At 40.8% G+C, this 12,553-nt stretch overlaps 1 protein-coding gene across 1 annotated transcript in view; it reads left to right on the top strand.

Annotated features, from left to right (window-relative positions):
* The window catches only part of DRC8 (dynein regulatory complex subunit 8), a 52,643-nt gene that overhangs the window by 1,399 nt on the left and 38,691 nt on the right, over window positions 1–12,553 (top strand). The window contains exon 2 of the mRNA XM_086460397.1: window positions 1,381–1,455. Within this exon, the coding sequence (XP_086316523.1) occupies window positions 1,381–1,455 (75 nt within the window). The remainder of the gene's footprint in view (window positions 1–1,380; window positions 1,456–12,553) is intronic.

The following is a 12,553-nucleotide window of genomic DNA, read 5'->3' as shown; positions in this document are numbered from 1 at the left end:
ACCCTGTTTTAACTGCACAAGGAAAGGGCTGTCTAGTAGGTCAGGGTCATCTCAATAGGGGAAGAAAAGGCTAAGAGTGCGTCAGCGATAGGGAGAGTTCAGTGTGTGATCAAGCTGCACCAGCATAAATCATTACTTTTGTCCGTTTCTTCATGGAAGAGCTACCTTAGCTAGTCTGCTGAGGTACTCTTTATATATACTGTTCTGCCAAGGTGGGAACAAAAGTAAACAGGGTTCACCTAGTTCATATTGCAAGATTACTGACTGAAGCTTACAGATAACTCTGCGTTAATTTAGATGTCATCTGCCTGTCCAACCTCCCATGTTCTTTTTTTGAATGCCAAAAAATTTAAACAGAAAATACATCATTAAGTCTTTATGACTTATATTATATCTGAACGTCAGTCAAGAGTCCTATGTCTAGATCCTGATCTGGCACAGGCCTCTTCGCACATTTGAGCCATGTTTTTGGAAGAGGTATGATAATTCTTCCCACCACTGCAAACTTTATAGATTGATAGATTCTTTTAGGCTAGTTTTAGATCCCTAAGCCTTGCCTTAAATTAGCACATCTGCACACATTCACAGTACCTCTGTGTTACAATATGCCCTTGTTCAGAATCACCCTAGAGCTGCAGGCCTCACATGTAAACCAATTCCTAAGCAGTGTCATGTCTGCCTACTTCAGTAACATGCTCATACTGCCATATACTCCTGTTACCATGGAGAAACAAAACAGCTAACAGCTTTGAGGCACATCAAGAGATTACTTACCTTAAAGCATTCAAGCCTGTATACAAAGGCACAAGCACATAAAGTAAGAATCATACTTTTTTTTTCCCCCCAGAAATTTAACACCATCAACCTGAGATTTTTTTTTAAGGTACTAAGGCTATCTCTTTATTAAACCACTTAGAAGGGTGAACACTGTTTTTTAAAGGGGATTAATTTATACCATAGTACTTACTATCTAACACACTTAATTACATTACGAAACGAGTGTAGTAGGACTGTGTTTTCAGATTACAGTTATGTTACCTATTATTGTAGAACTGAGAAATCCCAGTTGATTTTCAGATGTCAAATGATTCAATTGTGGTAAGAGCAGCATTTCTTATAAAGCTAAGCATATAAAATACACATGACAAATAGATGTGTAACAATTTTTTTATACTGAGGTGCAGTCATTAAGTTTTCTGATGTTTAAGTTAAATACATATTTCTTATAAATTTGCTTCTGGGAAAAAACTTTCTAAGATGCTCCCTTGTCCTCTTTGAGTCCTATGTTTCAGGAGTTTGCCTCTTCCCTAGTCATACTTTGAAAGGGAAAAATAGGTTAAGGGGATATGCTCTCCTCATTGCTGTACCCTCTCAATTCAGGTAGTAGATCCTTCAACTCAGCTTTTCCTAGATCATGTGGATAAGTACCAGCCATATCATAAAAACGAGTGTTTGGTAATGCGACCTTCTGAAATGAGAAAGCACTGGAGGAAAGCATTTTAGCTTTAATTTGCAAAGATACTACTGGTATAGTAATGGTGGCCATATGAAAACCAAAACATTATTGCTGATAACCACAAGTACTCCTCCATTAAAATATCCTTTTCTTTCATCTGAAAAGATATTAAAAACCCTTCCTTTCCACTTAAATGGAAAATGACATCTACCCATACACAACAGATGCAATTCTATGCACTTTATTTATCAATCATATAACATTTTCCTTGTAACTGTGTTACTTTCAAACTTAAGAGAATGTTTCTCTCCAAACCAGTCTCCCCTCTCAAAAGTAATTTGGGATCCTGCCTCTGGGAGTTGGCCCTTCAACAGATCAGTTACTCTGGTTTCCCTCCCTTTTGTTTGTGCTCCTTTAGACTTTAATTAGTTGCTCTCCTCACCCCTAATGTTCTTTCTGTTATTCACCCTTAGTCCTTCCAAATCCCTCTCCTCCTCCTGTTTGCCAAGAGCAGTGACAAAGGGGTGACAAAAAGAAGAGCAGGCTTTCAGGAAGGGACTGGATAGCCTCTGGAGTGCCATCCTACCTGGGCTTTGAACCTTTTTTGAACCTTGCTGTACACCTTCAGTGTTGCAGGAGGACGCAAGCACTTATCTTTTCCTGGTTCTGCTCTCTTACAGCTTTGTCTCTTCTGGCTGTTCTTCTCATGCTTTACCCTACATCTGACCATCACAATATGCTCCTGTTCTCTTCCGTATGTCCTTAACCCATCTACCCTCAATTAATATCGCCTTCAGAGTTCTACATTCAACACACCATTACTTTAAAAGAGAATATCATTCTTGAAATACTCTGCTGCCTTTTATGATAGCAGGCAGCATGTGGAGCGAGTCTTTTTCTTTCTCCCTTTTCATCTCTCCTCATGAAATCCTCATTAATCATTATTAGAGCCAGTCAGAAATTTTCAGACATTTTTAAAGTGCTAATTTGTTACAAGTGAGGTTGCATGACAAAGGGTCAGTTCTGATGATTTCTTAGCCCAAAGAGCCCCCTATCCTTACATCTCTATAGGTAGGCTCTATCTGTAGAGACTCTGCCAGGAGGTCGGGAGTTTGTTTTGGAGAAATACCACCACACTTGCCCTGTGCTCCTCTCTTTCCCTAACATGCACTACTACTCACTATCAGAGTCAGGATGCTGAACTAGACTGACCTTGCCTTGTACTGTCTATAATCTCTTCATGATGTTTTAATATCAAATGAGGTCAAATTCATCTCAGAAATGAGGCGGTCACTTGCTGTAATAAGGCTTATTATTTGCACAAGAACTAGATCAGTTAGGTCCTAAGGATGATTTCAGACCTAAGGATAGTCAGTGCCTGATTACAAGTAGAGCTAACAGCGTTCAAGGGACTGAAACTCAGGTTTCAGGCACCTGTTTGGTTAGCCAGTTCCTCCTCAGCAGCATCTTTCTCTTATTACACTTCTGCATAGCATTCCCCTTTCTGCCGTAGTAGCCTTTGAGCCTCCAGGTGTGTTGTCAGTCAAGGGTTAGTACACAACCTTGTTAAGATCCTAATGCTATTTTGCTTTTCCTGTGCAGGATGAAGATTAAGCACTTCAGCAATCCCACCAAGCTGAAGAAAGGGCTGCAAAGCTACACTGGGACATCACAAATCAGCCACAACCCATGTTTGTCACCCTTTAAAGGGCGAGCACAGACTGACCCCGTAGTGACAAGAATCCACCTTTCCACATTTTCAAGAAGTAGCTCCAAAAAATTCAACAAGTTGCTTAAAAAAGCCAAACCCCAAACCCATGAGTTTCTGAGAACCAGTTGTTCTATTCAGAGCATTCAAAGACTCACACAGCTTCCAAGCCTGGCCTTGGAAAAAGGCCTCATCCTTCAGCATTAAAACCATTCTGGCTTTATTCAGAGTCATTCCGAAGTTTACTGACCACACATCTGTGGAAGTGTTACGGATGAACTAGTTCCTAAAAAGATATTCAGTTCCAGAAATCAGACATCTGCAGTTTCTTGATATTTTTCTTGTAACCTGCCACATATACACATTTACTAGAGTGATGCTATGAACTCAGGAAAATTAGATGGATTAAATCCCTCTCAATAGCTGTCAGTCCATAAAAGAGGAGGTAGCATTGTATATCAACTTCCAAAAAATATTGTTTTCCTGCAAGACGATGCAAAACAACCATTTCAAGAAAGTATCAATTACTCTCTCTAAGGGACTATTAAGACAATCATAAGTAGGTTTTAGAGTTGAGTGTCAGCTCTGGTGTACCTTCCTGCTCATATACCAGAAGAAACATATGGACAATATATGTAACTAAAACCAACCGATCTCAGAAGGCAGAAGCAAAAAGAGTGAGTAGCAGGACAATTCAAAACTGGCAGCCAACAGACCAGCTCTTGCCTAATGCAACTTTTCTGTTCAGCCTGACTTTAAAAAAACCAACCCTGAAACCCAAAGAAAAAATCCAAAGAAACTCAAGCACTGCCTAACCGCCCCCCCCCCCCCCCCTTAATGTCCAGATGACCATCTCCTTGGGTTGTCTTTCCCTCCTGTTCTGATGATCTGCACCCTCTATAGTACACCCAGTACTCTCCTCTCCTCATTTTACTCTTTAAGCCTTGCTAATACATGTTTCTCCCTCCTCTCTTGAAATGTTTTGGTTAAAAAGGGAAGCAGCCACACACCTTTTGTGGCACCAGAGTGTTGCCAGCTCTCAGGCCATCTCCTCTGTCCCCTCTCCTCAGTTCACAAAGGATGTCTTCTACAGATTGGGAAGGCCTTGCTAAACAAAACCACATAACCCCCCCTAAAACCTAAGGGAATATTGTACGTTGACAAAAGGTACTACCATGGTCCAGCTGCATATCTTAAATCTGTGATGGGCAAAGCTGAGTAAGCAGACTATTTTTGATTATTCATTAATCCATGTTAGCATGCTTTCAAGATGTCTGTTTTTGTACTAAGAGTATGCCACACAGCTGTAGCCCAGAGCATTCACAAATGTACATATCCCAGCAATAGGATTCTTATTTTTCCCTTCCTGAAGCTGTTGGCTTATTTGTTTATAAGGTCTACAGTCTCAGGAGAACAGCATGCAGACAGAGGCAGTACTTCAAACTTCTCCCCAGCACTACTTTTTACATGGGGAACATGTCCAGTACATTAAAAAGAAGGAAGGAAAGAGAGGGGGAAAGAGAGGGGGAAAGAGAGGGGGAAAGAGAGGGGGAAAGAGAGGGGGAAAGAGAGGGGGAAAGAGAGGCCAAGAAAAGCAAAAAAGGGAAAGGAAGAGGAAGGAAGAGGAAGGAAGAGGAAGGAAGAGGAAGGAAGAGGAAGGAAGAGGAAGGAAGAGGAAGGAAGAGGAAGGAAGAGGAAGGAAGAGGAAGGAAGAGGAAGGAAGAGGAAGGAAGAGGAAGGCAGGAAGGCAGGAAGGCAGGAAGGCAGGAAGGAAGAGAAAGGCAGGAAGGAAGGAAGGAAGGCAGGAAGGCAGGCAGGAAGGCAGGCAGGAAGGCAGGCAGGCAGGAAGGAAGGAAGGCAGGCAGGCAGGAAGGAAGGAAGGAAGGAAGGAAGGAAGGAAGGCAGGAAGGCAGGCAGGAAGAAAAAAAAAAGCTAGGTGCTAGGTAGCTTTCTCTCTCTAGGCACTGCTCTGGCAATCTTACAAGGCTGTTGCTACAAAATCCTGAGGTCTGCTAAGGTAGCTCCAGGAGACACCAAAGCATCAGAAAGCAACTTCAAAAGTGCAGAACTGCATTTCCCCACAGTCTTGGTCCCACATCTCTTCTCTCTTACCTTTGGAAGCAACATTCCAAAGTCTAGCTACTTTTCTGTTAGGCCCTAGAATAAGTCAACACAGAAATGGAAAAACCCTCTGCACAGTCAGTGAGAGAAGGAAACAGAACCTTTTCCCTCCACATGCATGGGCTCAGAAAGCTACACGGAGCCTGACTATGCACTAGAAAACCACAGCACAAGCATTAGTGACACTTAACTTTAAGACTGTATGTTATGCAGTCTTTAAATCAAGAAATATAGAAAAGCAGGATAAAGAAATGAGGTCAGAGGTTCGGTTGGTTGGTTTTTGTTAGGAAACTGCATTTTATCCAATTAAGTTTATCTCACTGTAGAATGCTCCCTGGAAAGAAAGCCATTTTATCATAGACTGCTCTTTAACCCACTCTGCTGGAGCAAATCTGCTCAGCTCTTCTTTATTTACAGGATGTAGAAAACCAGCATCATTTCGTATAACAGACTTAGCAGCAACAGAAACTCTTCTGGCAACACAATAAATTAACTGCTAGCAAATGGCTACAGGTAATTTTCTAGGAAAGTATAAAAAAACTCAGTCAGCCCCATGCTAACTCTCTGAGAACAATTATTTGACAATAAGCATGAGAAGAAAAAACACTGTCACTTAACCTTGCTGTTCCACATCCATAGTCTAAGGATACTCCCAGGAGCGCGCTCTTGCCAGAATGTAGACAACCCTTCCAGCAGGTATGATAAACCACAACCAGGTATCCCATCAGGTCACGCTGCTTTAAAGGAACAGTGACAGCAAAACCGTGGGGGAGGAGGATCAAAAGTTTGCTAGGGGATTTCTGCTGTTAGGTAGCTAATCCAAGATTTAACAACTCCTAAACTATCCAGCTAAAATTTTCTGATAGCGAACATAAAGCGAGCCATCCTTTTAAATAACATCAGGCCAACATGTTTTGTGCAGCAGACCAAATTATCAGTGTATGCAATCCAAGGCTCTCTATCCTATAGTTTTTCCTATGTCCCAGGACCCCTGTGACTCTGCAGAGTTCATTGCAGGGTCAGGGCCTCAATGAGATTCTGGATTTTATGAGTTCTTTTTCATACAAAAGAAAACAGAACTGCCTGGCAGTTCCTCTATGAGATGAGGCATCTGCACTTGTTTCTCCTGCTCCCTCCTACTCCACTTACCAGCAAAGAAAGAGATCCCTAACACCAAAAATTAAAATAAGTAAGAAGCAAGGTGAGCACAGCATGCCAGTCATAACAAGGAACTGTTTTTACAATCCTATAAACGTATACAGGACAGTGTTTCTGAAATAAAACAAAAGTTGGCCACTAAGTGACAATAGCATGCTTGTCCATCATGTACAAACTCAAGAACTTAAAACCAAAAGTATTGTTAAAAAGGAATGAAAAAAAGATGTGCAGTCCAAGCACAAATCTCACACCTTCAAAAAAGAGAAGAATCAGATTGTCCACAATATCTAGAGAGGGGTTTTTTTAACCACCAGTACATTCCACATGGGAAAGGCTCAGATACTATAGTTATGGATAGCACTGTTAAATTCTAATATACTGGCACACAAAAGGCAATTAAGAGTAAAAAAACCCCACAAAACACTTTAAAAAGAATAAATTACATGAGAAAATAATGTTATAACTGTTCAGCTTTAAATGAAATTAATACACAGAAAATAATATTATAACTGATCAGTTTTAAATGAAATAAATGCAGATCATTGAATTAATCCTTAAAACAAGCTTTTTTTCCCTTTATCCTCTTTTCTTCTTTCTTCTCTGAAACTGGTCTCATCACAAAAGCCAACATTTTTTTTTGACTCCACGGTAACTAACTCTAGAAATCCTTGACCAAGTTCTCAGGCTTGACAATATGAGTTTGTACCTAATGCCATGCTTTAGCAACCAGCAATAAATCAGAAGCAATCTTTAGGTCCACTTTATTTGAAGCACCCTTGTTATGAGGAAATTTTTCTGGTAATATTTCCTTTTGTTTCTTTGTACTTCTCACTGGTTTATAGCTTTTCTTATATTCTCTCCCCCATTTGTATGTATTTCAAATGCTTTCATATCCTTGAAATCCTTCATCATAACGATGCAGAACTTCACTTTGCTGGAACATTGAAATATCTGGCTTGAACCTGACCTGCACTGGCAGTGGATTGCAGCTTGCGGGAGCCCACATGGAAGGAGTTGAGGATCTCCGTCTGCTCCGAAGTGAACAAGGGCTGCTTTAGAGAACGTTACCCCAGACAACCTCCGAACTGACAGCCTGGGAGGGAAGTGAATGAACATGGATGCTGAGTCACTTTTCACTTTCCTTGCTATGAACAGGTAACAAATCCACAGAAGCCAATTTGGATACTCAGCAGCAAAACTTGTATAACGGTGAAAATAGTGCTCCCTCTCTCATGCCTTCCTCCTCCTCCTCCCCGCCCCCTGCAAACTGTTACTGGTGTGATGGGGACCACATTGGAAACTTGCATTTGTGGAGCCAAGGACGGAGCACTTCTTTTTGCGAGACAGCAAGCTGAAACCCTTCAGGAGCCAAGAGCTGCTATCTGCCCATCACCCACAGCCAGCAGCGCCTTGGGCCACAGTCTGCTGCGGAAGGACACCTCTGAGACGAGACTGGAAAAAGTCTGCAGTCTGGTGTCAGAAAGGGAAGGATTTGGTTGTGATGAGTGCTATGGCCTTACAGGGGGGCTGCGGCTTGCAGGCACAGGGCAGGAAGAAAGAGTGTGAAGTGCAAGAGATGGAGCAGCCCACCCTGCGCGGGCTGAAGCAGAAGGCCTGGTGGAGCAGCGAGGAGCCTGCCTTGCCTGCCTGCCTGAACAAGGGTGGGCTATCAGCAGCCTCATGCTGGGATGCTGCAGGGTGCTTTATTGGGAGATATCACGAACAGGTTTGAATAAAGCGAAGCTTAAAAAACCGTCAAATAAATACCAGTGGTAAACACTGTGCTCTTCCAGAGTGTGTTCTGGGTTGTAAGCAGTTTTGTTAAAATTTGAAGTTTACTTTGCTTCTTTGATCAAGTGTATTAAACTAATTTATTACTGCTTCACCTGGAATCCTTTCAGAGACCCTGTTAATTCCAGAGAATAAGAAAAATGAGAAAACTCCTTAGAATTACGAAAAGGAAATTTATGAAACACATAAATAAAGTTGCTTGTTGCAGGGCACCAAGATCTCTTAAAATCCTAACAGCCTATATTTTAAGATAAAAGCATTTAAAACTGGGTAACAGCATGTTAATTTTCCCCTTTCTGCCTTTTATGTATATTTGGAACCACATTTGTAAGGATAAAGGAGAACTATTTTCTTTAAGTACTTTTAACAGTCTGATGTTTTATCTGAATTGGAAATTACATTTGATTTCTGTCTTCTTTTTTCCCCCAGTCTTTACTGTGGCTGCATCTGCTGAAACTGGGGGTGTAAGAGAGGGAGAAGTGTGATTTACACTGGTGGAGCTTACTGCTGAACTCACTGGCATTACTTGTGTGAGGTAAAGCTAAGCATACATATATGCCTCATGATTGGGGTGGAGTATGAGCATATGCCTCAAGAGTGGGATTTTTCCATTAGCCATTTAGATCTGCTGATATTTTGGATCACTAGATCCTCCTCTCTTCATTTTTTTTTTCCAAAACTTAAAGATCTTTTGTATATCCTTCTGACAAATACAACTTTTCTATCTTATTACCTATATCCTGTTTTTCTTTCATCCTTTTGTTTTCTGATGCTTCTGTTCAAGCATTTGACTGTGTTTTCTCACTTCTGTTCTTCATTTTTGTTCTGTTTTGAAATCCTCTCATTTAGGTTTCATTCTAGTTCTTCTTCTAACACTAATACCTCACAGATTTTTTCTTTTCCCAGTGCATATTGTCTTTCTCAGTAGATAACACACGTGCTCTCTTCCCAGCTTCCAGACGTTGGCACTTCTATTCCAAGTGACAATGTAAGTGATTAATTCCATGTGAATATTTGTGATCACAAAGTTGACAAAAAAAGAGCTCTTACAAGCTAGGTGTGTCTATGAAACCTTATGCTTAATATAAAATCAACTCTCATTGGCTGCAATCCACCAGGGTATTGAAGGGTGTTGGGAGGATGGACAAAAAAATTTGGTGATAGCTCTCTTAAAAGCAGAAGACATCTTCCCAACATCAACCATTGGGTTGCTGCTAATGGCACTGTCTCCTTCATAACCAACCACACCCTATGCATATCCAAATGCCAGGCCTGGAGCTTTGAGTGATCTGTGAATTTATGGAGTGCTTTTTTTCCCCCTTTGTAACTCTGATATTACTGAAGATTCTCCCTACTGAGAAAAAGAGATAGGTATTTAGTTCTTTCGAAGTCTCAAATCGGAGATTCTCCTCTGTGTTTCTCATTTCTCAAATCTATAGGGAAGCCAATAGCTCTAGGCTGCTAACTTCATGCATTCATATTTTATGGCAATGAATATAGCTTGGAAAGTGATAAAAACAGAGCTCTGAAAGTCAGCTTCTTCCTTCTACTATTGAATCAAAGTAATCCCACAAAGACAGAAAACCTCTTTTAGTCCGTTCTGGGACTGTGTCTACTGAGGAGGTCTTCAGTCAGTCTGGAAACTGGACTTTTGAAAATATGCTGAAAATTTTGGCCACTAGAGATGTTTAGGAGAACAAGAGATTATCAGACTTCTGAAATTTTAGATCAGGATAACCATGTGTATCTCCATGGCTACCAGATCAGTTTGTGAACATCCTCGCAGATTTCTCGTAGTCATTTTGGAAGGTTTCACAGATAACCTGCTTAGTGAAAAGACTACCCTAAGTAGTAGTACACTACTAAAAGTAGCCCTGTAGGCTTGCTGGTGAGACCAAGGCTGTATATGTTTGACCATCAGCCAGAAGGAAGGACATGGTACTGCACCACCTTGCTATTTGACCTTGTTAAACTGGCTTGTGTCAGGGCTAGAGATCAACAAAGTGGCCCGTTTAATGTCTTGGGATCTGCTGATCATGGGCCTGTCTACATCTCTGTGAGATCTGGACTTCTAGCATGCAAATATTTCACTACTGGAGGACCAGAAGTAGTGGTGCCACTGAAGGGAAGGCTTTGAGGATGTGTCTGCTTCCAGTAGCATCTTTGGGTGTTTACAGAGGCACCCAGTACAGAAAAGGAGAACCTTTTCAAAAGGCTCAGCACTTGGGTATGCCATCTGCCCTAGGTCCCACATTCTTCCCACATGCCTCCTTCCTTTCTCTGTGCTCTACATTTTCTTATTCTACATTTTCTTATTTCTACAAATTAACCTCAGCTTCACCTTTTCAATCATGTATCTTCAATGCGTCTTGGATGTTCCACACTACATCTAAGAGACAAACTTCTTGCAAAGGGCATGGGGAGAAAGGTACAAATACTATCTTAAATATATTCTATACTACCTTAAAGATATCATAAAATATACAACACAAACACTCCGCCTACATGCAATAGATATGTGATACAATATCACTTTTCAGGTAAGGCATTCCGAGCTTTTGGAGGTTTGTTCTTAATCTGTAGTAATATGCAGTAAATAACTGCAGATGGAAAATCACTTACATGTGTTAGTGTTTCAAAAACGGGGGTTAAAAGATTTATCCAGGTTCACAGCTGAGGTCTGGTAACAAAGAAACAACACAATAATTTCACTGGCAGAGTCTGTCTAGTTTAGCTACAGTGGTTTAAGATCTTACCATCCCAGCAGCTGCACTGCTCAAGAAGTGACAAAATGGGATGTGTGATCACTCCCTGGGTCACAGCATTGTTTACCAATTTAAAGTACTAAATATACTGTGCTGTGTTGAACAGCCAGGGTGAGGTGAAAGGAGGTGGAGGGAAATGTACCAGGGCATCCACACCCATTACTGTCTGATTCTTCTGTTACAGAGGGGGAGATGCCAGCTGGCAGTGAAATGTAAGGTCACTAAGAGACAACAGTATTGCTTCAAATCACTGCAGCAAGGTTTGGTCTTCAGGCTTCCAGATCTTGCAGTTTAGTTAAAAACTACCATCCCTCTCGGACTCTGTGTTTATTTGAGTTAATCTGAACTGCCAGAAATCTATAGCTCTCGAGGTGGTGATGATGTACACAGCAATGCAAATAAATACTGCTCTATCATGAAAGTATATATAGATATATTGATAAATATATATAATGATATATAGATATACAGATAAAAGATGTGTTCTGTTTTAATTATATACTTCAATAACCAATTATAAGAAAATAACTATCTCACACTGTAGGTGATACCACTTTTAGGTTTAGTTACATAGCTATCCAATTCCTGATGGTGCTAATGACATAGAACTGGGAAGTCGTTACCTATCTAGGGTTTACTGATCCTCAGTTTCAGACTCGTATTTTCACTTTGTAAAGTTCAGTTAGCAGCTTAAAACTTATGCATCTATTTGGTAGTCCATTTTCACTGTCCTGCGTAATCTTAGCCATACCTTCTTTAAGTGAGTAGGTAGTTGATCACAGCTTTCCTATTGCTGCAAATCTTTACATGTTGGAGTAATCTTACACACTGATCTGTGTATGATCAGTGTGTCTGATCAACAACTGTCTGATTAGCAACTGTGGCTTAAGCAGTTGTTGCTCCCTACATTATGCTGTGCAAGTATGTATGTGGCTATTCAGCAAATGAGAACTCATCTTGTGGAGAAATAACCCATCAGTACTTTGTTGCCTATTTGATTTTCCTGGGTTACTTTTCGGGTTGTTTGTCATTTCCCTCGTGTGGTTCATTGCACAGCTTCATAAATGCTTAAGTGACATAGCTCTGAATGTTCAACCCTAAGAAAATTTAAATGGCTTTATGAGGATATTTAAGTGCCTCTTCCTGTTAAGTCTCCTTTATCTGCATCTATCTACGGTATCTATTAGAATCAGTTTAGCATGTTGCAGTTTTCCCCACTCCTTAAGGCTCTGCATGTGACAACTGCTTGTCTTTCTGTCCCACAAGGCTAATGTCCTTATCATGTCTTCCTTTGCAAACACTCACCTCTGCCTTGCGGGTACCAACTAGCCATTTCACTCCAATAGTCCAAATGATGTAACACAATAAAGCTAAATTTGCTTGTAAATGATGGCCACTGTACTCTGTTGAAGGGACGCAACTTCTATTTCACAGCTGAAAAAGGAATCATATATCCAAAACCAGTCTTTATTTTTTTTTCCAATCTCTGTCAGCTAGTCTAATAAATGATGATGCTTCTCTTTTCAAGCCCTGCTTTTGATTCCTCGGTGTGCC

Source organism: Leptosomus discolor, chromosome 2 (genome assembly GCF_034619465.1).
Source record: "Leptosomus discolor isolate bLepDis1 chromosome 2, bLepDis1.hap2, whole genome shotgun sequence".
NCBI classification, from domain to species: Eukaryota; Metazoa; Chordata; class Aves; order Leptosomiformes; family Leptosomidae; genus Leptosomus; species Leptosomus discolor.
The sequence above is the reverse complement of the archived record's forward strand: the minus strand, read 5'-3'. Positions and strand labels throughout refer to the sequence as shown.